Here is a 24449-nt window from a genome sequence, read left to right as displayed (position 1 = left end):
GGAACTCCGTGGTTAAGCACGCTTGAGCTAGAGTAGTACTGGGATGGGTGACCTCTCGGGAAGTCCCAGTGCTTCACCCTTGTGAGCATCACCTAGATGCAATGAGTGCTAAGTGGACCATTCATTCCCATGAGAGATGGGCTCTTGTGAACCACTAGTCGTGAAACATGGGTCAATGAGTTTGACTCAAAAACTACACAGTTGAATCGTGATAGCAATATCATAGTTTGACTTGCTGTGGAAAATACCTCCTACTTATTATATAAAATTGAATACAAAATAGAATTAATTAAAAAAATTCTATTTTTTATTTAGAAAATCACTTTAAATAAAAAAGTATATATCTAATTATAAAAAAAATTCTATTTTAACAATTAATTTTTTTTTTATAAAAATCAACAAAATTTTCTAGATTTTATATATGCCTCTAAAATTGCATCAAATAAAATAAAATAAAACAATTTTTTTTAATAATTAGATAAATAAATTTATAGAAAATTTCTTCCATAATCAATAGGATTTTTGTTTCTTTTCTAATGCTTTAAATATCTTCCAGTCTAAAATGATATCAACTCTTGATCGAATTGAACTTGTAAAACTCACATAAAAATACCTTTAATCCATAAAATTATAATAAACAAACAGAGAGGTCTTTTCGAAATTTGACACCTAAATGACCCAGAATTAAAATAAACATATCATCTCACAGCAAATCGAAAGTAAACGGAAAACAAATTTTTTATTAAAAAGTAAAAATTAGTATCGTGACTGTGGTAATAATAATAAAAAGTAAAAGGTTTCAACATTCATAGCAAAGAGAAACCATTGCTCCATTACTCTGTTTTGTGGTTATTTATTCATTTCAATTCTCTCAGCTGCTGTCGGCGCTCGGTAAATACTAGTGCAATGGCTCCTGCTCACACCGGCGATGGTGACGCGGGAGCATTTCTTTCTCTTTCCAAGGAGGCTAAAGAAAGCAAAGACAAGAAGGATGATGAAGACCTGGTATTCATTTTCTTAGTTTTTGTTGTAATTAATCTACTCAGAGCTAGGTTTAGGGTTTTGATTCATTTTCATTTTATGCTCTATGTCGAAATAGTCGGACGAAGATTTGGCGTTGAAACATCAGTCAGAACTATCTGTCGAAAGAGTTCAGAGGACAGCTCCGGAGAGTACAAGGTACGGTACTCTGTTGTTTTTCCTTTTTATTTTTTCTTTTTCTTTCCTTCTATATGCTAAAGGGTACTCTTCCTCTCGCAAAAATAAAAATAAGTTTTCTGTAGCTGAGAGAAAATCCAATAAATTCAGATGAATTAAGCAACGTCAATTCATCCTTCATATTACAAGCCTTTGGAGGAGAGCGCATGCTCTTTGAGGTCGGAACTTAGGACATTGTAGCAACAAGTGTAGCGCATTACCCTCAGACCACAACCTCCTGGGATAGCCAGTAGCAATTATTGCTTTATAGAGATGCTGTATAGCTTCAGAAATCCTATTTTCAAGCTATGTTCTGTCATGTACCCTTTTGGTTATGTCAGTGACAAGCAAAAGGGATGGCAAAATTATAGGATTGTGTAATGTCCCTTTTCGGGGTCACCTTATATTTTTCCCTAAATTCAGAAATTCAAAAGGAACGAAGAACATAATATAGTTAGAGAGATAATCCTTACCAAAGGGTAATATACAATAAGTCTGTATTGGAAACCTGCAATCATGTTAGATATATACCGAAGATATAATCCATAAGATAAATCCATTACTAAGGTTAAAACATATATTCATAAATATATAACAAACCCAGTCTATTATGTGGGGTTCAACCGTAACGGGGTATGAGACAAGAAGACATGATAGGGTGCCCAAAAAGAGATCACCTACCGTAGGCCCAAGAGCGGATTTCCTATCCCTCTTGGCCTCATGTGGCCTTCCACTATTTCATATGAGGTGGTGTACCCAGTGAGGCATCCATAGCCATTCCCCCTCATTATGCCATTCCTCTTCACTCCCTTATGTTTGAAGATCCCTTGAGTTCTTCCCCACAATCTATCAATGTAGTGGTTAAAGGGAGGAGCTGCAATAGGGTGCTCTAAAGTAATCCTCTACCCTAGGCCCAAGAGTGGATACCCTGTCCCTCTTGGCTTCATGTGGCCTTTCACCATCTCATATGAGATGGTGTGCCTAGTGAGCCCATAGCTGTTCCCCCTCCTTGCACTCCCTTCTTTACCCTACCATGATTGATTGTCTTCCTTGATTGATTAGTATTTCACATTATTTACCAATCACATAAGAAATTATATGTTAGACAATTTCTTCATCATGCATGCACTAAGCATACATCTTATGCATACCACCGTTGAACAAGAATGCTATTGCCTGCAATAAATAGTAATCTCTGGTTCAATCCATCTATGTGCCTGATTGCTGATGTCTGATGAACTGATGTGCTCTTATGAGCCCCAGTGCTAATTGTCTTGATTGATAATCTGATGCAGCCGTTAGGATCTGCTATAAATCTATTTTAAAGGTCTGCTTCAAATCAGCTTGAAGGTCTTCTCTACTTCTGCCTTATATCTGCTCTTAGTTCTACTCCGTTTCTGCTTATAGATCTGATTATCAATTTGCTATAATATTTCTCTTAGATCTGCTAGAAGTCTGCCTTTGATTATTCCCCCTCTTCTCACACTGCCTGCTGATAATATTCCAATTAAGTTCCTCTCTCTTTCTACTGCGAATCTGCTCTTGGACTAGGAATAATATGCCATGATTGGATGCTTGAATGATCCAAAAACAACTCTTATTTATACTTTCAAAGAACACCGCTTCCTCAAAGGTTGCAACCCTTCTAAACAGGTCGGCTCAGGTTTGATTATTTATTATTTTTTGCACTTGTAAAGTTTTTAAATATAATGTTATCATTCCAATTTGGGTTGGCTTTTTTAAATAGATTATTATTATTAAAAATTTGTCTCAAATTATTTTGGGTTGGCCCTCGTCAAAATAGCCTATTTTAATTACTATTTGGGTTGGCCTGCATAATTATTCACCTATGTGTTTATTATTTAAGGCAGCAATTATGTACTCAGGCAGGGATATGACAGATTGATATTTGAAGGGATGGGATAGGACAAGGGGAACGGGAACATTAGACCCTAGGAGTGTGGATGTGACCCTGCACAGATTTCAGTATAGCGTGTACTTTGAATTACCAGTTCAAACTAATTGCAGAGTCATGGATACATTGATACGGTTCAAGTAATGAATTTCACAATATTTCACAATATATCAATAGATTGTGGAGCAATGCGGATCTGCAAGGATGTCGAAAATGCTTCAGAATACAAAATGACTGCTGATAACACTTCAGAAAGACAAATGATAATTGATTGCCAGAGCTGTGCTGGTTCTGATCATCAGAACTGAATTTTCTATAACTAAGATGATCTTATATAAGTCAACAGATGTTATAGTCAAACATAGGAATTGGATTACAGATTAAAATGCCAGAAACACTCAAAATGCAAAAATGCATTACAATTGAAAGCAAATAAAGGCAGGTTTTCTTTCTGGTAGGAGGGCAATTCACTGTGGTACATTGTTAAAGTTGGGCAGCATATGCAACCAGATTTTTATGTTATTTTGTATACAAATATTTCAACACTGATTGATTAAAAAAAGTAATTTATCAGGGTTGCATTCCACATGGTCTTGGTAGGAGTACGTGGCATTGAGAATCACAGTATTTATCAACTGAGTTGTTTCAAGACACTTTCTACCAGATATGCTTGGTACAATCAAGTAAGGCGAATTTACTAGTACCATCACTTAGAATGTTTTGTCTATGAATATAGATAAGACCTGTAAGTAATATATTTACAGCTATTGGTGATTTTACAACTTTAAAGCTCTCAATATGTTGATCGGTCAATCGACATGTATATACCTCACTAAGAATTGTGGTAGATAATTGCTATAGTGAGTTTAGCTGTCTATTCATGCACCTGGATATTTGAAATCTGTCATTGATTTTGGAGATTAAAAGGTCTGGAGTAAATAATTACTGCAAGTTGCATGTTGTAATCAGTGATTCATCTATGGCATTGTTGGTTTAAATTTAAAACTGTCCAAGGAAAATGTGCTCCTTCTTGTGTATTCATAACAAAGAGACCTATTTTGTTTTTGACATGTTACTCTATGAATTATCATTTTTTTTCCTTATTAAAAAAGAGAGAATCTCATTCTGTACTTCTTTTTGCTGGTGATGCCAGTGTCTGGATCAAGAAAAGATAGCTGTGAAGGAATTTATTGAATACATTATATCTAAGTTACTGATTTGGGGATGCGAACCTGGTTCGTGGGTTTAGGCAAAATCATTTTTGCCTTTTGGGTTCGTGGGTCGGGTTCGTCTGTATACACATATATACATGTATATATGTATATACATTTAATAGTGTGCTATCTCATCATTGATCAATGCCATATTATTATTAGAATATTTAATTATATTTTAGTCACCTATATTTAGTTCTTTGTTTAATGGTCATTTAGCTTTTTAGTTAATTAGCTTTTAAACTTTATTTAGCATTTAGGTTTATCTTTTTAGTTAATTAGCTTTTAAGCTTTATTTAGCGTTTAGCTTCTTGGTAGTTCACTTTAAACGACTTGTTCTTAATTTAGAACGTCGTCTTGTAATCTCTATATATACGCTTGTATATTGTTGAATACATTATCCGATTATTGAATCATTCATTCAATTTATTTTTCATGGTATCAGAGCAGGTCGATGGGATTCTTTAAAGTTTGGTGAATTTTTTAATAAAAATTCATGGCCTTCTTTCTAGAATATTTTCCAGATTTTTTTTAATTGTTTTTTTATAAAAAACGATTTTGCTTTTTTTAAGGCTTCTTGAGGGTTTCGAGGGTTTTTGGTTCATGGGCAAATTTCTTTGTGCTGGGCAGTAGTTCATGTTTTTTTTAGGGTTCTGGAGATTTTCGGGCCTGCAACTTGGAGTTTTTTTTCTTGTAGATTGAAAATTTTCCTAGGGTTTATGCAATTTTCGACTAGGGTTTTGACCCTTCAGTTCAAGTCGAATTTTTTTTCTGGTTGTAGATTCTTGGTGGGGTTTTCAAGATCTCAATAGGGTTGTCATCAGATTCTTTTGGGTGCATCGTTTTCTGTGCCTTGATTTTTGAGTCGTCGGATCTGCATTCTGATTTTAGAAGATTCTTAGTGGGTTTTTCGAGAGCTTTTCTGGGTGCCTCGTTTTCCGTGACTCAAATTTTGTGCCTTCACAGGGTTGACTAGAGTTGACCTCAACTTCCAGATTGGCGTCTTTGACCAATGTTATGTTGGAGAGCAGTTAGAAGTTCAATGGGTAGCACAACTCTAAGGAGGGGTTGTTCACGTAGGGATTCACATGTCACTATTGTGGTAGATCTGGGCATATCCAAAAGTTTTGCAGAAAGAGGTTGGTTGATCAAAAGTCCAACCAAGTTGGGTCTCAAGAGTAGGTACAGGCTCATGTTGCAGAGCATTCTGAAGAGGAGGAGTCAACTTTCTATGCTTTTTTATTTTGTCATTGGTTGGGTTTTCTGATTTTTCTCCATAAAAAAAATCATGGGAGGGTTTTGCTTGATTTTTCCTCAAAAATCAGGGAGTGTTGTTTTACCACGTGATGTCTGCTATTTTGCCGCATAAGGTTTGCTGTTTTACCACGTGATGTTGTCTGGTGTTTTCCTGCATGATGTCCGATGTTTTACCGCGTGATGTTTGGTGTCTTACCACGTGGTGTTTTGGGTCTTGCCATGCAAAGTTTCAGGGTTTTGTTCGATTTTTTCCACAAAAATTGTTTCAAGGGTTTTTACCATTTTTTTCCACAAAAATGATGATTTGTATCTTTAGTTTTGGAGGGTTTGCCGATTTTTCCTCAAAATCATGGTTTCAGGTTTTAGTTTGGTTACCCAACATCAAGTTGGATGGATTTTGGTATTCTTGGTCATTAACACTTTTCAGATCTAGGGAGGGTCTCCACCACAACAGAGTGTTCTTTTCATTTGTGATCAAAAGACCTGCAGTGTCTTCTGTAGGGTAGTTAGTAGATAGAATGACCATTAAGGGAGGATATTAGAATATTTAATTATATTTTATTCACCTATATTTAGTTTCTTGTTTAATGGTCATTTAGCTTTTTAGTTAATTAGCTTTTAAGCTTTATTTAGCATTTAGCTTTTTCTTTTTAGTCAATTAGCTTTTAAGCTTTATTTAGCGTTTAGCTTTTTGGTAGTTCACTTTAAACGACTTGTTCTTAATTTAGAACGTCCTCTTGTAATCTCTATATATACGCTTGTATATTGTTGAATACATTATCCGATTATTGAATCATTCATTCAATTTATTTTTCAATTATGTCATATGCCATATAATATATATATTAATGTATCATAGATTCATATATGTCCAGGTTCATGATTCAAATGAAAATCATTACAATTACAAAATTGACAATCAAAAATAATAATTGTCTTCTATCTTCATTAATCATCAAAAGGATCTAGATCAAGATTATAAAACTAAATACTAAATACACCATTCAGAATTATAAAACTAAATACATTTAATAGTATGCTACTTCATCATTGATAAATGCATGACAAAAACCCAACGATTGAAGGGTTGCTTTTAGGGTTTTTGGATGCAAAAAAAGGGCAAAAATGTCTGTTTTTGTTATGTTTTGGCGCTCAACGCCTTTGGATACACCTAGGTTAGTACTTGGGTTCATACATGGTGAACCCAAACACTTGGGTACGTACCCACAACGAACCCCACACGAACCCGAACTCGGACAAACCCGGTTTGAGTGCGTGGACCAAAACAGGCGAAACCGATAACTTAGCATTATATTGATAAGTATGGATTTATAGATATTGTGATTCCATTAGGATACATTGCATGTATAAACACTGTAAGAGTATGCGTCCAGGTTTACATCTAACCCCTGCCCCAACAAGAGATAGCTCGGATGATAGGGCAAGACCACTTCCCCATGGTACGACCATATTATTGTAATGCTTACACAACAATGATAGGCCAAAGCATGTTTCCGTCACATGGATTTAATATGAGATTTGTTTTTAAAAAAACATGAAAAATTAATAACTATGTAGTGATCAGAAAATAGCAACAAAAAATTGATATTCATGCCAATTATGGTTCATAGACATCAAAATAAAACAAAGAATATGTATTAGATATGAAAATGATAACAGTTATGTTGAAAATTTTGGCAAATAGGTCAAGATTTTTAAATACCATTAAACACTACTCCCAAAATTTTACCTCTATTCTTTCATTTTTGAAATTTCAATATTATCATCAATGTTTTCCTTAAACTAAACAGAAAGTACACAACAATACATCAAGCTAAAAGGCTATAATTATGAAGTCAAAGGTCTTGTATTTTTGTTATTGGTCAATCTTCTTATTCTTGTTAACAAATCAGTTTGGTATTGATGTCAAATGTTAGCAAATCCATTTTAGAATGAATGATGGTTTGTGGACACATAAATTTATACCATATAATAAATGATCTTGTTCTCATAACTTTAGATCTGTTGGTGTAAATTATGAAAAATAAATTGAATGAATGATTCAATAATTGGATAATTACATTGAACGATATACACACATATATATAGAGGTTACAAGACGATGTTCTATAATTAGAACATAACGTTAAAGTAAAAGATTAAAGAGCTAAAAGCTAAATTAAGCGTGAAAGCTAAATTAAGCTTAAAAGCTAATTAACTAAAAAGAAAAAGCTAAATGCTAAATAAAGCTTAAAAGCTAATTAACTAAAAAGCTAAATGCTAAATAAAGCTTAAAAGCTAATTACATAATAAAAAGCTAACTTAACGAGTTAAAGAAGATGACCACTAAAAATAGAAGATGACCATTATAGAGATATTAATATTATTTTAACACCCTCTAATGGTCATCGTACTCAATACCCTACAGAAAACACTGTAGGTGTTATGATCATAGATGCAAAGAACACTCTGCTGCTACGGAGACCCTCCTAGGATCTGCAGAATGTAAATGACCAAGAGTACCAAAAGCCATCCAAGCGAATGTAGCCTTCACACGTGAATTAGAGATCTGGCACACACGAATTACTGAAGCCTAAAACAATGATTTTGAGGAAAAAATCAGCAAACCCTTTTGTAGAAGAGTACCAACTCCAAAACTGACTGCAAGATACCACGGTTGTAGATGTTCGCCCTCGCAAGTGCGACCCAATTTGACTGCAACAAAGCTCGATTTTTGAGGAGAAAAATCAATCAAAACCAGAGCTTCGCGTATCACATATCCCACGCCAACTTCGCCTATTACAGATGATTTTTGAGGAAAAAATTGTAAAAACCAGCAAACAATTTTTGAAGAAAAAATCGTGAAAACCTAGAAATCCCACGCAAGCTTTGCGGATGACAGATAATAATTTTTAAGGAAAAAAGTTCGAAACCCTGCGAACAATTTTTGAGGAAAAAAATGTGAAAACCAACCAAACAGGAAATTTGCTTATCACAAAGCATGGAAGGCTGACTCCTCTCCTGAATGCTCTGCAACATAAGCCTTATCTTGTTCCTGAGACCCTCCCAGCCTAGATTGCACAGATGCCAACAATATCCTGCAATCTTTCTTCATATGGCCAAATTGGTGACAAAAGTTACACTGTACACTTTTAGTTTTCTTCTTCGAAGACTGCGTATATTGACCTTGCCCCTTCTGCTGGAAGGACTGACCTTTACCCTTGTTCTTATCCAAAACTTTAGCTGTGAAGGCTTGTTCAGTGGACGAACTAGCGTTGCTTCCAAACTGCTACTTCCATCTATCCTGCTGTAGAAGCTTGTTGCAGAGATCAGGAAACTTCAGATCAACACTAGTAGATGAGATATTGAGGGTATCAATGAAATGCTCGTAGGATCTGGGAAGGCTTTTCAGCGTGATCACTACCATATCCTCTTTCACCATGGTTCGGCCTATAGCTTCCAATTGGTCACGGATCTTCTTGATCTTTGTGAGATGTGCTTGGATAGATGACTTCTCATCCATCATGATAGAAAACAACATATTCTTCAGAAAGAAAGCTCGGCTCTTGTCAGACGTTTCATGAAGATCTTTCAAGAGATCCCAGATCTCTTTTGCTATTTTACCTGAAGGCACCTATGGGAGTTGATCATTTGTGACAGAGAGTTTGATAAGCATGACAGCCTCTCGATTCTTCACATCATGTTTTTCTTGATCATCACCTGTTGTTGTAGGGCGAGATTCCTTGCCCAAAACAAGCTGATCAAGGCAACAATACTCAAAGATCGATAACATGCGCTGTTTCCAGGTGTTGTAGTTGAGGCCGTTGAACTTCTGATTGTGTTCCAACATGATGTTGGTCAAAGATGCCATCACAGAAACTGAGGTTGAATGTGGTCAACCTAGTGAAGGCACAAAGAATGAGACAGAAGATTTTGATTTAAAATCAGAATAGAAGCAGTTGCTGAAAAAATTGAAATCCTATAGGGAATTCTGGCACGAATTCCAAGGTGCGAATTTCGAGGTTTGGAAGAAACCCAAAAATTAAAATTTTTTGCAAACTTAAAAGAACATAAATAGTGTCCAGAAGACATCAAAATTCCCGATGTCTATAGAATTAGCAAAAATTGCGAACTGTTTTTAAATTCCAAGGCAAATTCGCTGGCACAAAATTCGAGGCATGAAAAATGAGGCACCTCCAAAAATCTGAGACCAACCCAAAAAAGCTCTCAAAAAACCCACCAAGAATTTGAAAATAGAATGTAGATCTAACGGCTCAAAAATTGAGGCACGGAAAACGATGCACCCTAAAAAATCTAATGACGACCCAGTTGAAGTCTCGAAAAACCCACCAAGAATCTGCAACCAAAATAAAATTTTGACTTGAATTGAAGGGTTAAAACCCTAGTCGAAAATTGTAGAAACCCTAGGAAAATTTTCAACCTGCAAAAAAAAAATCAGCCCAGGAAGAGAAAAAGAACCTGCCAAAAAAAAAAAAAACAGTTTTAAAAAAAATCTCTTCAATAAAAACTTCGAAAAATTTTAATAACAAAACCTTTCGAAATTTTTAATTTCCATGCTCTGATACCATGAAAAATAAATTGAATGAATGATTCAATAATCAGATAATTACATTGAACTATATACACACGTATATAGAGGTTACAAGACGATGTTCTATAATTAGAACATAACGTTAAAGTAAAAGATTAAAGAGCTAAACGCTAAATTAAGCATGAAAGCTAAATTAAGCTTAAAAGCTAAATAAAGCTTAAAAGCTAATTAACTAAAAACAAAATGCTAAATGCTAAATAAAGCTTAAAAGCTAATTAACTAAAAAGCTAAATGCTAATTAAATCTTAAAAGCTAATTACATAATAAAAAGCTAACTTAACAAGCTAAATAAGTCGACAACTTAAAATAGAAGATGACCATTATAGAAGATATTAATATTATTTTAACAAATTATGCCTCATAATTACATTTTACTTAAGTTGACTTAAGGTAATGCATTTCATAGTAGTTTGGATATGAGACACTTAGGGAAGTGTGCACATAGGGATGATGCATGTAGGATAAATTCCACCTCTGTGGTCTTATCTTGTTGTTACATTTTACTTAAGTTGACTTAAGGTAATGCATTTCATAGTAGTTTGGATATGAGACACTTAGAGAAGTGTGCACATAGGGATGATGCTTGTTAAATGCCATTGACAAGCTCCCGCCTCGATCGAATTCTCTCCCATCACCGGCAACACTTCTCGGCAGCACTTCTTGGCAGCGCTTCTCAGTTACGGCTGTTGGCCACCCTTCACCAACAACCACCCTTCACTGGCACCCCTCCACCCAACAGTGTCACTGTCGCTCGAGACCAGTCTGTGCCACTTGGCGGCCCTACATTAGCCAACCTCTGTCACATAGCCGCCTTGTGGCCTTTTCACATTGGTCCACACTTGACACATGGAGACATCGGACTCCCCCACGCAAGCACCAAGTGGGCGCCCTCACATTGACACATGGCACAGTGTGAATTGCCATGCATCAACCAGTTAGCGATCCAGTCAACAGTCCAAGCAGGAGTACAGATTTGCACCGTCACTTGCCAACTCAGTCGACCGGTCACCGCGCCATGTCAATCTTTCGTACAATCCGTACTAACACATGTATTGCCACGTCATCACACAGTCATCGTGCCACGTCAGTCATTCGTACAAACACGTCACCCGTACGGAGCCAATCACATTCTGCCACGTGTCTAATCCATACTGTACATACATACCAAGCATAGAGGTGAATTTATTTCGACGGCTAGATGATCGTTAATTTTAATGCAGTGAAGTGCTGATGTCAGCCTGCGTCAACACCTTTTTGAAAATTTTTCAGACCCCCTCTCATTGAGCTTTTTGGTTTTGGAGGTTGACTTTGAATGCCCATATCTCAGTCATTTTAGCTCCTTTTTGAGTGCAATTGTTTTTGATTTGGGCTAATTTTTTGTGCTCTCCGCAGCGGTGGTGGTATTTTCTGATTTTGGTGGACAGATTTTTCAGAATTTTCAGTTTTTCACAATCATACCTGTCCAATCCTTGATTTCGCAACTTCAGAGGCTTTGTTCAGGCTCATACAACCTTCTTTTCGATGCCATTTTTTTGAAAGTGCATAATTTTTCGTTTACTTTTACATGGTGCTATCAAATTTTCACCATTTTGAGTAGAAATTGTACTTTTATTATTTGGTCATTTTTGGCCTATTTGGTACTTGTAATTTGCTTAGATCTTAGTCTAGATCACTTGCAGTATTTGTTGGAGTCTCTCATAGCCTATTTAAGGTAGTTGTAAAGTTGAAATCAGAAGTCCACTTTGCCATTTTTTGCAAGTGGCCCATCATACACGCAATACATATAAAGTGCCAAATCATCATTTGTTTTTTGGTGGGGGAGGGGGGGGGGCGATTGAGTGAATTTGGGGGGGGTGTCTTGTGTGATTGTGCCTCTCTTTTCCTTGTGCTCTTTCATTTTGTTGCTATGGGTTCTCCTAAATTTCCACTTTTAACTCCATATAACTATCTTTCATGGAAATTGATGTATGGAGTAAGCTAATGGAAAAGGGATTAACTCATTATATTGATGGAACTATCATTGCACCAGCTGATCCTAATGCTCACATGGAATGGCTCACTAAAATTGTCATGGCAATAGGGACATTGAGGAAATATATATCAAAGGATCTTATCTTTCACATTGATAAGTGTACAATATTTAAGGATGCATGGGATGTCTTGGGAAAATTGTATTGCCAAATTGATGAGATTAGGGCCTATCAACTTGATAATGATCTCACCATGTTGGATCCCAAGAACTTTGATACAATCCAAGATTATGTTACCAAGGCAAATGAGCTAAGAGCGTAGCTGAAGGATTGTGGCATTGATAAGAAGGATGCACAGTTGGTCTACAACCTATTGGGAAAGCTTCCATCAGAATATGCAACATTTGTTTCTAACTTTCAAACCCATCTCTTGACAGTGGGTAGTTCATTCACTATGCCCACATTTGATGCATTCACATAAATGCTGATTTTAGAGCAATCTAAGTTGTTGAGTATGGGGATTCTTAAGTCTTCAAAGTCCATGGCTTTGGTGGCTAATCAAGAGAATCAAGGAAAGGATTCCAACAAGAAGCAGAAGCAGTTCAAGTCTAAGACACAACAAGATAGAGCACAATCTTACTCTCCACAACAAAAGGATTCTACATCCTCACCTAAGAGAAAATCATATAAGGAGAGGCTTTCTTGTTTATATTGCAAGAAAAATGGTCATGTTGAGCATCGTTGCCATACCAAGCAGATTGATGAGTTGACCAACATCATCAAGAAGAATAACATTGATTTGCCATCCACTTACAAGAAGAAGGATTCATCTCCTTCCCCTTCCCCATAGTAAAAAAGAAAGGGACAAGCTCTTTGTGCTACTACAAGTCATGATTCAAGGAGATGGCTTCTAGATTTAGGGGCTTCTCATCATATGGCATCTTCGCAGTCTATGTTCTCTCCTTTTGAGCTTTGTAACATGCCACCAATTTTGATGGGCAATCATACATATATGAATGTGATTGGGAAATGATCTATTGCCATTGGGGATAACTCCTTCAATGATGTGTTGTGTGTACCCCATTTGACAAACAATCTTCTTTCCATCTATCAGATCACTCATGGGGCAACAAGGAAAACTGTGTATTTGCACTTGATTCAGTTATCATTAGAGACTTGGAGAGTAGAGCTATCATTGCAATTGGGGTGGTTAATCATGCATCTCGGTTGTACTCCTTTTCACATTTTGGTCCTATTGATGAGGTTGATTCTTCATATGTTGATCACACTTCTTGTGTTGATTCAGATTTTGAGAACTTTGGGTACTTGAACTTTGGTATTCTCACATGTCAACCCATTCTTGAGCCTTGAATTTCATCTCCTCCTATTGATATCACATCTCCTATTGCACTTGATGATGCAGATATTGCAATAGTTTTGCCTTCTTGTGATTCAGTGCAGCAGGATATACCTTGTCTTCCAGATTTAGTTTCTTGGGATGATTACTTTACAGACATTACAGGTTGGTTTGTGGAGTCCTACATTGCAGATTTGAGAGGCATCATTGATGATATTCATCTTCTCTTTGATGAAGATGATCCTTCTTCAGTTGTTGCGAGGGAACACTTTGACTCTCTTGTTCATTCTCTACATGATCATGAGGTTGACATGATTGTGGATTCTTATGTACAACATTTGGAGGAGGTCTCTTTATCCTTAGAGGAGACATGTGAGTCTTTTGACCATGTTCTACATTCATCTCCGCTAGATCTTAGAGTTACTTTTTTAGCAATGTGGATCAGTACACTTGATTTGGAGGGGGCAACTTTCAGCATTGACATGGAGACACTTGAGCAGTTTTTTGAGACTCCATACATCTTGAGTTCTTTTCCTACCTCTTTCCCTTCATGATTGGGTAGACTTCATGGATACACCTTTGGTTTTGTTTCTTCCCAAGGAGAGGAACGTTGTTCGACGATTGTGGAGCAGTTTCTTCATTCAGTTTCGAGCTTCTACCATTGGTGCAGATTGTACATTGAGGGGGGGCTACTTGGTCTCTCTTCTTCTCTCTTATGAGGGGGACCTTTTCCTCACATGGGGTTTTGTCCTTCTCCTACTTCTTTGAGAGTTCTTTTGTATAGTTTTCATCTCTCTTTTGGGGGGGAGTTTTTTCCCATTGGGTTTTTCTCCCTTTCTCCGTTTGTGAGAGATTGCATTGCATTGGTTTGTGTGCATTTGCATTTGTACATGGTACCTAACATGGCCTAGAAGCCAAGATCCATCTTGCATTGTTAACTTGAGTCTACATTTCCCTAAGTTGCACTTAAGGTGGGGTCTTGGTGTAAATTATGCCTCATAATTAAACTTTACTTAAGTTGACTTAGGGTAATGCATTTCATGGTAGTTTTGGATATGAGACATTTAGGGAAGTGTGCACATAGGGATGATGCATGTCGGAGAAATTCCACCTTTTGTGGTTTTATCTTGTTGTTACATTTCACCTTTGGTGGGTGATCCACCTCTTGTGGAATATTTTATTATTTCTCCTACCTACCCTCACCTACCCTTGTTTCTCATTGAGCCATATGTCATGATTGTGTGCTCACATATCCATATGGCCTTGCCTTTATAAGCAGACTCATCTTCATTGTATTTAATTTTAATGAACCAGTTGGTAGTATTTTGCATCTTGATTAGAATACAGTTTATTCTTATCAAATCTATTGTCTCTCTTTGTGCTATTCATTGTGCTCTAGGTCTTGGCTATATTTGACAAATTCTTACAAGATCTTTTCAGAATGCTTCGTATCTATTCTTGTATTCTGAAGGCACATGAATGATTGCACTTGAACTTCCGATTTGTTTAGAATGCTTTGTATTTGTTCTAGTAATTTGAAGACACATGAATGTCTGCACGTGTTCTCTTATTTTGAAGGTTATTCCTCATAACAATGGTGTCTGGCTTCTTCAAACAAAGAAGATGTTGTGTTTTTGTTGGTAACATGATGGTGTTCCATATGATATCGATAATCGCTGTGTGAAAGACTTTTATTTTGGCAAATGTATGTTCACATCAGAAGAAGTGCCATTAACGATACCCTACAGACGTGGCTTGACAAAGTTAAAAGATATCTGACAGAGGTGCTAGAAGAATATGGTTATCCGGAAGTTTGATTGAATTGGCTCTTAAAGTGTATATTTTGTATCGATAGTATTTGTTCATATTCAGTTTGTGATAAGTTGTCTAACTGGCTTTTGGTTCTAACCGACATGACAGTTGTAACTTCTTTATAACCGGATATGGGTAAAAGCTTACTGTCGATAGCGAAGGCTATATAATATATATTTGTTGGTGTCAATAAAGGTGTTGAAAAATGATAAACATGTATCAGATAAGTTGTGTAGGGCATAATAAGATTTGAGTCAAGAGAAGTCGTGATTCTTAAAAAGAATTCCTGTTGTATTTAATGGAGTCTCTGTCGATGCATATGCTACAGAAGTTCGATCCAAGAAGACAGAAGTTTTCCTTCTGATGTCAGCAAATGGAAGTTTGATTTAAGAAGGCAGAAGATATTCTTTTCAGATGGCAGCGATAAGAACAGGGGTGACATAACATTGAGTTGATTGATCATTGTGCTTTCATGTTTGATTTGTGAAATCATTTGAGGAATTTATGTGGAACTTTTTAGAATTATTCTGAACTATTCTTGGTTGCAGACACAGGCTGTTAAGTGCCCACAAAAGCAGTGACATAGGTTTTGAAATTTTGAATTCTAAATTGATTTTGATAGGAGTTTTGAAAGTTACAGATTGGAGATACCTTATGGTGCAAACTTTAATGGTGTTTCGTTCAATGTTGTGATATTTTGGTTGTTTCATACTGTTCATGTAATGATTCAGATCAGAAAATCCGATAAATGTTTTAACTTTACATTTGATATTTCAGAGTACTGAATTGGTGTTCAGTTTGGCAAGTTATGATATTGTAGAGAGTTGGTGCTCTCAAGGATTAGGAGATTCCTTGTGTTGGTGCCCTAAAAGATTGTAGTTGAAGTTTTGATTGCGAGGTTGGATTAGGACAATAGATCCTAACAGTATTCTCACCGTGGTTTTCCCATCCTGGGTTTCCACATAAATCTTTTGCATTGTCTTTATTGTGCGTCTCTTTTCATCCTTTCAGTTTTTCAGAATGAAAAAAGTTTAAAAGTTTAAATTGATTAACAATTAATTAGATAAAGTTTGAAAACTTATTTACTACCGATTCACCCATCCCGCCCTCTCAGTAGTAAACCTATGTCCTATAATTCTACCAATTCTTCATCCAAGGTGAATTCCTCATTTGGGAAAAAAAGTCCATCATGTTGGGCACATTCCATCTTGAATGAGACCAGTCCCATTAAGGTCAATTGGACAAACCTCATTGATATTACTTGAAAAGTTTTTGATTGCTTAAATTTCAAAACAATCAAAGGTATCAAAATTTAAAATGGGTGACTGAGTAATAATATCTAACCTCGTAATCTTGTAATGTGGAGTGCATGAAAAACATATTATTCATCTCTATCTAGCTCAACTAGTTCAGTTTTGTGGAGTTTATAATGTTAGTTTTTTGTTAGCTTGGGGGTTTGTGTGTGATGTAGATTCATGCAAGAAGGGAAAAGACAAAGGAAAGAAGTAATCTTGAGTAGTAGGGGTGAAGAGGCAAACCTTTTGGATGTCATTAGCCATGAAAATGGGGAGTTTGCTAGAGAGTTCCAGTCCTCCATTAGAGAGTCCAGGGCAGAAATAGTTCGGATCTTGAGGGAAATGAATCATCAATGGAATGTTTCCAGACCAAATCAGAATATGGCAAAAGGGAGCAATTCAAGCAATAATAGGGTCTCAACCAATCCTCCTATAAAGACATTCCAAGCCAAATTTGCAAAGGGAAGAATAAGGTCTAGTTGAGAAGGAGCAACAATTATTACTTTGCATAGAAAATAGCAAGAAATCATGAAGAATATAATGCTTTAAGTCATGCAATTAGTAATGATTTATCTTTGATGAGTTCTATGAATTAAAGACGAGGAGGAGCTCAAGAAGAGGAAGAAGAAGAAGAGAGTTGGTGAAGAAAGAGGAAAGGCCAGAATCAAAACAAAAAGAAGTTGTTAAGAAGGAGATTAATGAGCATGGGTCCAAGAACTTGGAAGAACAATCAAATACAAAAGCTAATGATTGATGAAATTAAGGTGGAAATTGCATTGCCTATTGAACATGAAGAGGACAAAATAGAAATAGGTTTTCCAACCTATGAACTATCCATTGCTCTACTAGTAGGAGAGCCATTTCAGCAAGTAATTAATTTTCAGAGTTACCATGTTGAGGAGCATTCAAGTGTGGAAGATGCCTTAGTTGATTCTAATGCTGAGATTCTAAGTCACAAGAGTGATTGTGTTGGAGTGAATCTCTCAAAGGGATCTAACCCTAAAGAAGGTAAGATCTCAATTTTCCCTAATGTTTCAGCTCAAGGTATGGGAATAGTAAGACATCTATTTTAGTTTTGCTGTCATGAAAAGGATCTTTATATGGAAACTGTTGGGAAGGTGGGGGGGGTTACAAAAATTGTTTTAATCCAAACTACCTATAAATTTTAATATGGGATTTAGTAGTTTTTTGTTCATCTTTGATGAAGGATATTCAAAAGTTTGATTTTGACCCCTTATCCCTTGCTACATTGAAAGAGGACTCAACCTATGCTTTTGGTAGAAATTTGTTAGCTTAGTGCTTTATTCATTGCTATTGAAAGTTTGTCAACTAGTTTATGGAATAGAGTTTGTCATGAATATGAAGTAACTACAACACCATCTTTAGCTAAATCAAGTAAATCAAATAAAAGGTAATTTTATATTTTTAATGGAATAAAAACATTACATTTTTGTATAGAGACAAGAGAAGATAGATAAACATGGATGGATGTAGTATGTGCCACAAATGAGTCACTTCCAAAGAGATAAACTGATTTAATTGCCTGGACAGAGTCTTAGTAATAGCAATTTCAAGAGAAGCATGGAGAATGACATGTACCTGATCGAAAAGGTCAAGACAACTATAGGCAGAAAAAATGGTGAGTTTGAACAAGAGGATAAATCTTTCCTAGTTGTTGAGAAAGATTTTAATAGTCACATTGCAAGATAGAGCATAGTGGTTGGAACTACAAATGATGGTGCATTATTCACTCGATTGAACATTGACAAAGACCGATAAGAGCTTTGATGTGAAATCTATACAGGCTATGGATTCCAAGCATGTTCTTACATATTATGATGAGAGTGAACTGGTCAACGAAGGTACACTATATGTTCATAAACAACAAGAAGAAAAGTGTGAAGTCAAGACCAGGTTATATTAGGAAAATGGAAGACAAATTAATGTTAGACATAAACTAAATACTAATATTAAGAGAAGTAACATGGTAGGCACAAAAATGTTTCCAAATGCCAACATTCCAATGCCTATTGATGGGTGTTTCACTTTATTTACAATATGAGAACTTCTTTCAATAAAAAATGCATGGGAGTATGATGGATGCTCTTCAAGGTTTGGAAATTTTAGTACAAATGACAAAGCAACAAAGTTGGACAATAAATTAACATGTTGAGTATGGAATGGCTCATTATTCAAAAAAAAAGATTTGAGGGAAGAGTCAATATACAAGTGTTATATGGTAGAATTTCTACATGGAACAACATTTTTTGGAATTTTGCATCCTTTGCCTAAGTCACTTTCGTATAGTGAAATTGACACGAGCTATAGTAAACATGAACAACTTGTACACATGAATCCTTACTCTTTGGATTTGAAAGGACACATGACAAGATATGGTTTCATACATTGAAGCTTCAAGATGTTTTAGATTTGAAATCAAGGTCTCCTAAAGCAAAGCTTTTAGTTGGCAATACTGAAATTATGGTACAAAAACTAAGTTCAAAGGCATGTGTTACCAACATGTCATTGTTGCTAATCATGTGCTTGAGCTAAGTATCTTGGAAGTCAGACTAGTAATTTCAACTAAACTTCTAGATACTAGAAATCAATGTTTAGTGAAGCTTGTTGTTTATTGCTCTATCAGATAAAATAATTACATGATTAGTAATAGAGATGACAATGCATACCAGATATAGGAGTAAATATATCTTTATTTGCATGTGAAATTATTACAAAAGAAGACCAGAGATGGTCAGCCAAGGATTGTAGTTGATCCCACTAGATCATATTACTTTCTTTGACGAAACACAATCTATTTAACGGGCTCGACAGTTGCCAAGAGGAACACAACCGTCAACCAACCAAAGCTTATAACTACCTAAAGCCAACCTGTTAATATGAATAATTAATACATAGTCAGATAACTGATATTATTGAAACATAATAATAGACATTGCATATTGACTATGCATGTTGAACATGAGGCTTCAACATGCTTAGCCTTTGTGGAACAGCCTAGAAGGATTGCTGGATATCAAATTCAAAATGTTTGGATGGAAACATCTGCACAGCCTATCCAATGTTTGATTTAATTCCTTTGTAGGTGGCAGCAAGGGAACTGTTGATGTGTTTTTTAATGCACAACCAAACACAAAATAAAATACCCAATGTATCTTATCCTCTCTTGATCAAAATCTTCCCAAATGCTAAACTTCATGATCAATTGGAAGACTCCAAGGTTCTTTGATGTCAGGTCATGACTTGTGGATAAGCATGCTTAGTCATTGTGATTGCTGTTTCTTCAAGGGGCCTTATGTAATTTTTTAGGATATGAATGCTTAATTTTCAAGGAATGATTTTTTTCGAATGATATGCGATGAGGCTCACTTACTACTGTTAATTTTAGGAATCAGATTAAATAATGAACAGCAGAAATCAGAATGCAATGAAGAGCAAACACAAATCACACACAGATACCCTGGGAAAACCTCCCTCTTGGAGGAAAAACCCAGCAACAATGAATGCAGATTTGATTAGATCATTCATGGTAGCTAAATACATCTTCACCCAGCTAGGGCACAACACATAACTTATCTGATATATGTCAATCTGCCTTGAAGATCAGACCAGAACCACTGAGAATGGAGTATGCTGTCCCAGAATGACGTTCATTCAGACAATGACTAGTTCGCAAAGTTCACTTGACTAAAGACTCAGTTTGTTATGTATATTCGGCAGTCCTTAGGTATATTTGCCAGTCCACAAGCAGATTCAAAACCTCTAGATGGCTCGCCTAATCAGAGGGGATAATTCGCTAATCTCTGTTGGAGAAATTCGCTGCTAATCAGAGATAGTTTGCTGATGATCAGAAGTGATCCACCGAAGGTCTTATGCTTAATGTAGAAGTTCTCTGAATGTGTTGACAGCCTTAAGAATGATTCGCCTTGTATATCGATTGATTAATTATGCCATGCAAATGACTTGGTTATATACTTGACTTGTGGTGTCAAGTCTCAAGTCGGCCTGCCTTGTTAATTTAATAATAATATTATGTATATCGTCCAAATAGGTCTTGACCTATTAAGACGTTATTGCTTGATTGCCTTTACCACAAGCTACATGAGTTTGAGCCCAACCCAATTACATAATCGCTCAAATACATATTTGATTTTACAGCCCAAATTGGGCCTACCCTGTCTACAAGTTACATTATACATAGGTCTTGTCCTATCCATAGCAAGATATAATTACAAGTTACATGTATTTGATCCCAGCCCTAAGTTGCATCATTTGCCTTCACGTTACATGTGTTTGGGCCCAGCCCTAACTGGTTCGGATTGTAGGAGATAATACATAGGAATTTTAATTGTCATTGACAACATTAAAATCCAATAGTCAGGTATTCGAGCTGGCTACAATTTTCAACACTCCCTCTTAGCTAGGGAGGATAGCTGCCACTTGTCACGATCCATTCATGACCTTCATTTTGCATTGCCCACACGGATGAATGTATAAGCTCTATAGAGTATACCTGCAATAAAACACATAAATATCATGAACTCATTTCATGATGCATTGCCCGCAGAGGGTGGAAGAGGTCTTACACCTCATCCTTCTCCCAGAGAAGGATACAATGTCACCTTGCATTACCCGCAGAGGGTGTAAGATGCAAACTAAATTGCATCACTAAGATTGAGACTCCCTCTCAATCAATGCTGTGTTCTCCACAATTCCAAGCTTCTCTCTGAAGTACTCAAACTTCACTTGAGCTAGAAGCTTGGTGAGAACATTTGAAACCTGTTCATCAGTGCTGATATATTTCAATTGGATGGCACCTCTTTCTGCCATATCATGAACATTGTGATCATGAGTTTCCACGTGTTTTGACCTGTCATGAAACACAGGATTATTAGACATTTTAATACAACTCTGATTATTACAATAAATAACAGTGGATTCCCAAGGTTGTCCAAACAACCTAGCAAGAAGTTTGTGAAGCCAAACTGCTTCTCTTGTTGCCACACTTGAAGCAATGTATTCAGCTTTTGCAGTACTCAATGCAACTGAGGACTGTTTATTACTGACCCAAGAGATCATAGCGGAACCCAAGCTGAAACAAATTCTCGAAGTGCTTTTCTTGTCAATAACACTTCCAGCCCAATTAGAATCAGAGTAGCCTTCCAAATTGATCATTGTGTTGATTGGATACTTCAGCCCATAGCCAACTGTTCCACGCAAGTATCTTAGGATGTGCTTGGTTGCCACCAAGTGAACATGCTTTGGCTGGTTCATGAATTGGCTAAGTGCACTCACTGCATAGCAAATATCTGGTCTAGTGTTAACTAGAAACATCAAGGATCCAATCAACTGCTTGTACTCTGAAGGATCTACAAAATCAGAATTAGCAGCAAAAATACTCAACTTCTCTAAGTTAGTTTCCATAGGAGTAGACATAGATTTACAATCCATCATGTCAATGGCATGTTTTCTTGACTAAGGATAAGATCTTTGCTATACTTCTAGTCCTAGACAGTAATTCATTAGGCCTAGATCCTTCATTCTAAATTCAATGGCTAATTCTTTCTTACATCTAATGATGAGACTTATCTCCAACAGTTAGAAATAAATCATTCACATATATATAAGAAACATAATTAGTAGTTCACTATTGACTACTTTTAAAGTGAAGATTAGAAACAGCATCATTCTTGCAAGATTCTAAACTAATCAAATACTTGTCAATCTTTTCATACCAAGCTCAAGAAGTTTGCTTGAGGCCGTAAAGAGCTTTTCTTTAATCTGCACACATGAGATTCTCTATCTTGATTCTCATAACTTTCTAGTTATTCAATATAGACAACATTAAGAAAACAGTCTTTATATCTAACTTCCAGCCTGCAATATTAGCTATAATGGTTCTAATATTAGTATATCTAGCAACAAGAGCAAATGTTTCCTTCTAACTATGAGCTACACATCTAGCTTCATATTTTCAAAAGAACTTCCATATGGAACTCCCTCTTGATTCCTAATATAAAAATTGTGGTAATCAAGTCTCATGAAGATTGCATAATATAAGAATCAATCAAGGAAGGCAGCCATAAATCAAAGATGAGAAATGCCAATCTTTCCTTACTTCACTTTTACGAAATGGACCCATAGCACAACCATTATGATCAAGGCATACCTTCAAGTGAAGAAACCAAGCTCCCTCTTAAGCTTGAAGGCATGGTAATTCAAGAATATCTTGAAGAGAAGCATCAACATGATTAAATATCCCAATAGAATGAATTAACATGTAAAATAACTTATCTCTTTATTGACTAGACTTCCACCATTGACAACATATGCCAAGATTGCTCAAAAGGATGTTGCCAGTCTATGATCAACTTCAATCATAGTGTAAAGCTACACAACATTCTTTAAATGTAAAATTGTTTTTCCATAGTTGAATAACAGAGAGTTAGTTGTGCCTGATCATATCAGAAAACTAAGGCAAGTGTATGACTTCAGAAAACATTTTACAAAATCCATAAGCAAGGTATATAAGCCAAATTGTCTTTCCAACCAATGCGTAAAATCAGATATGATTATCAACCACTCAAGAGGATACACATTGTAGTTGAGCACAAGCGTATGACCAAAAGGCAACTTCAATAAGCTAGATACCTCATTCATCTTAGGTTTCATCATCAAGAGAATACTTACTTCAAAGAATGTAATAGGCAGTGTGCTCAAATTGAAGAGAGAATATCACAATGAATATTATGTGAGGATGGTGAAAGCCATGACAGAAAATGCATTAGAGCTAAAGGCAATCCTCTACAGAAGAGGAGCAAAGGAAGGTTATAATAAAAGTATAATAAGGATCATGAGAGCTTTACAAAGAGCTGAAGAGAACCAAGCGTTGCACAATCACAACCCTGCATGACAACCTTATCCAAACATAAAACACTCATAGAACAAAAGATACAACCCATAAAAGATTTGATGCAAATCAAGAGACACACCATAAGAGTATATAATTCCAGAGCAGCAAGACTATTGAGCATTTCAAGACTTAGATAGAATACGGTGTATCAGAACTATGCAACAAGTATCATAAATGATCAGATCATAATATGAAGATAATAAGGTCATCATTGGGCATAGATACTAAATAGGATGACTAAGACATCTTACCTTTACATGCCTACCACACCAATGACTAAGGTTCCATGTTTCTGAATCTCCTATAAATTTATTCATCTTCCTATTTGTGCTTGCTGTTATATCCATCATAATACTCCTAGATTTATATCTGAATACACATGCTGAAGTCTTAAGTGCCAAAGCATCAATTCAGATCATTACAAACCACATCAAATAGGTTGAGAGATAAACATACTCAAAATAGAGAGTAGGGCATAACTAAATTCAATAATTCAAACTAGATTAGAACAAATTCTTAACACAAGAACAAAGCATGAACTAGGGTGATTGTTACAAACCCTAAGAAGATAGTTATGCAACCCTTAAAGGAATACTAAGATCTGAAAACAAGTGCACAAACCGACATATGAAAGCACCCTTAGATGAAGTAGTTAACAAGCAAGAGAACTTTGTGCACTAGATAAGACACCAATAACAATAAGGCAATCCGATGCAAATCTCCAAACCAAGAGGACCCTACAATTGAGAATAGAGGAATGAGAACACCTGAAATCTTTTTCTTGCTATCATACCATCGATGCCCTCAATTTGCCAGTAGGTATATAGTCTAGATTCGTTGCTGATTCATGTTAGCCCTAGTCCTGCAAAAGAAGTCATACAAGATCTAC

At 36.0% G+C, this 24449-nt stretch overlaps 1 protein-coding gene across 1 annotated transcript in view; it reads left to right on the top strand.

The window, feature by feature from the left end:
• Positions 1-798: 798 nt before the first annotated feature.
• Positions 799-24449, top strand: part of LOC131057624 (uncharacterized) — a 64955-nt gene continuing 41304 nt past the window's right edge. The window contains exons 1-2 of the mRNA XM_057991772.2: positions 799-1005; positions 1100-1179. Coding sequence (XP_057847755.1) covers positions 907-1005; positions 1100-1179 — 179 coding nt within the window. The 5' untranslated portion in view covers positions 799-906. The remainder of the gene's footprint in view (positions 1006-1099; positions 1180-24449) is intronic.

This window comes from Cryptomeria japonica, chromosome 10, assembly GCF_030272615.1.
Source record: "Cryptomeria japonica chromosome 10, Sugi_1.0, whole genome shotgun sequence".
Taxonomy (NCBI): domain Eukaryota; kingdom Viridiplantae; phylum Streptophyta; class Pinopsida; order Cupressales; family Cupressaceae; genus Cryptomeria; species Cryptomeria japonica.
Note: the sequence above shows the minus strand (reverse complement) of the source record. Positions and strands in the feature narration are given on the sequence as shown.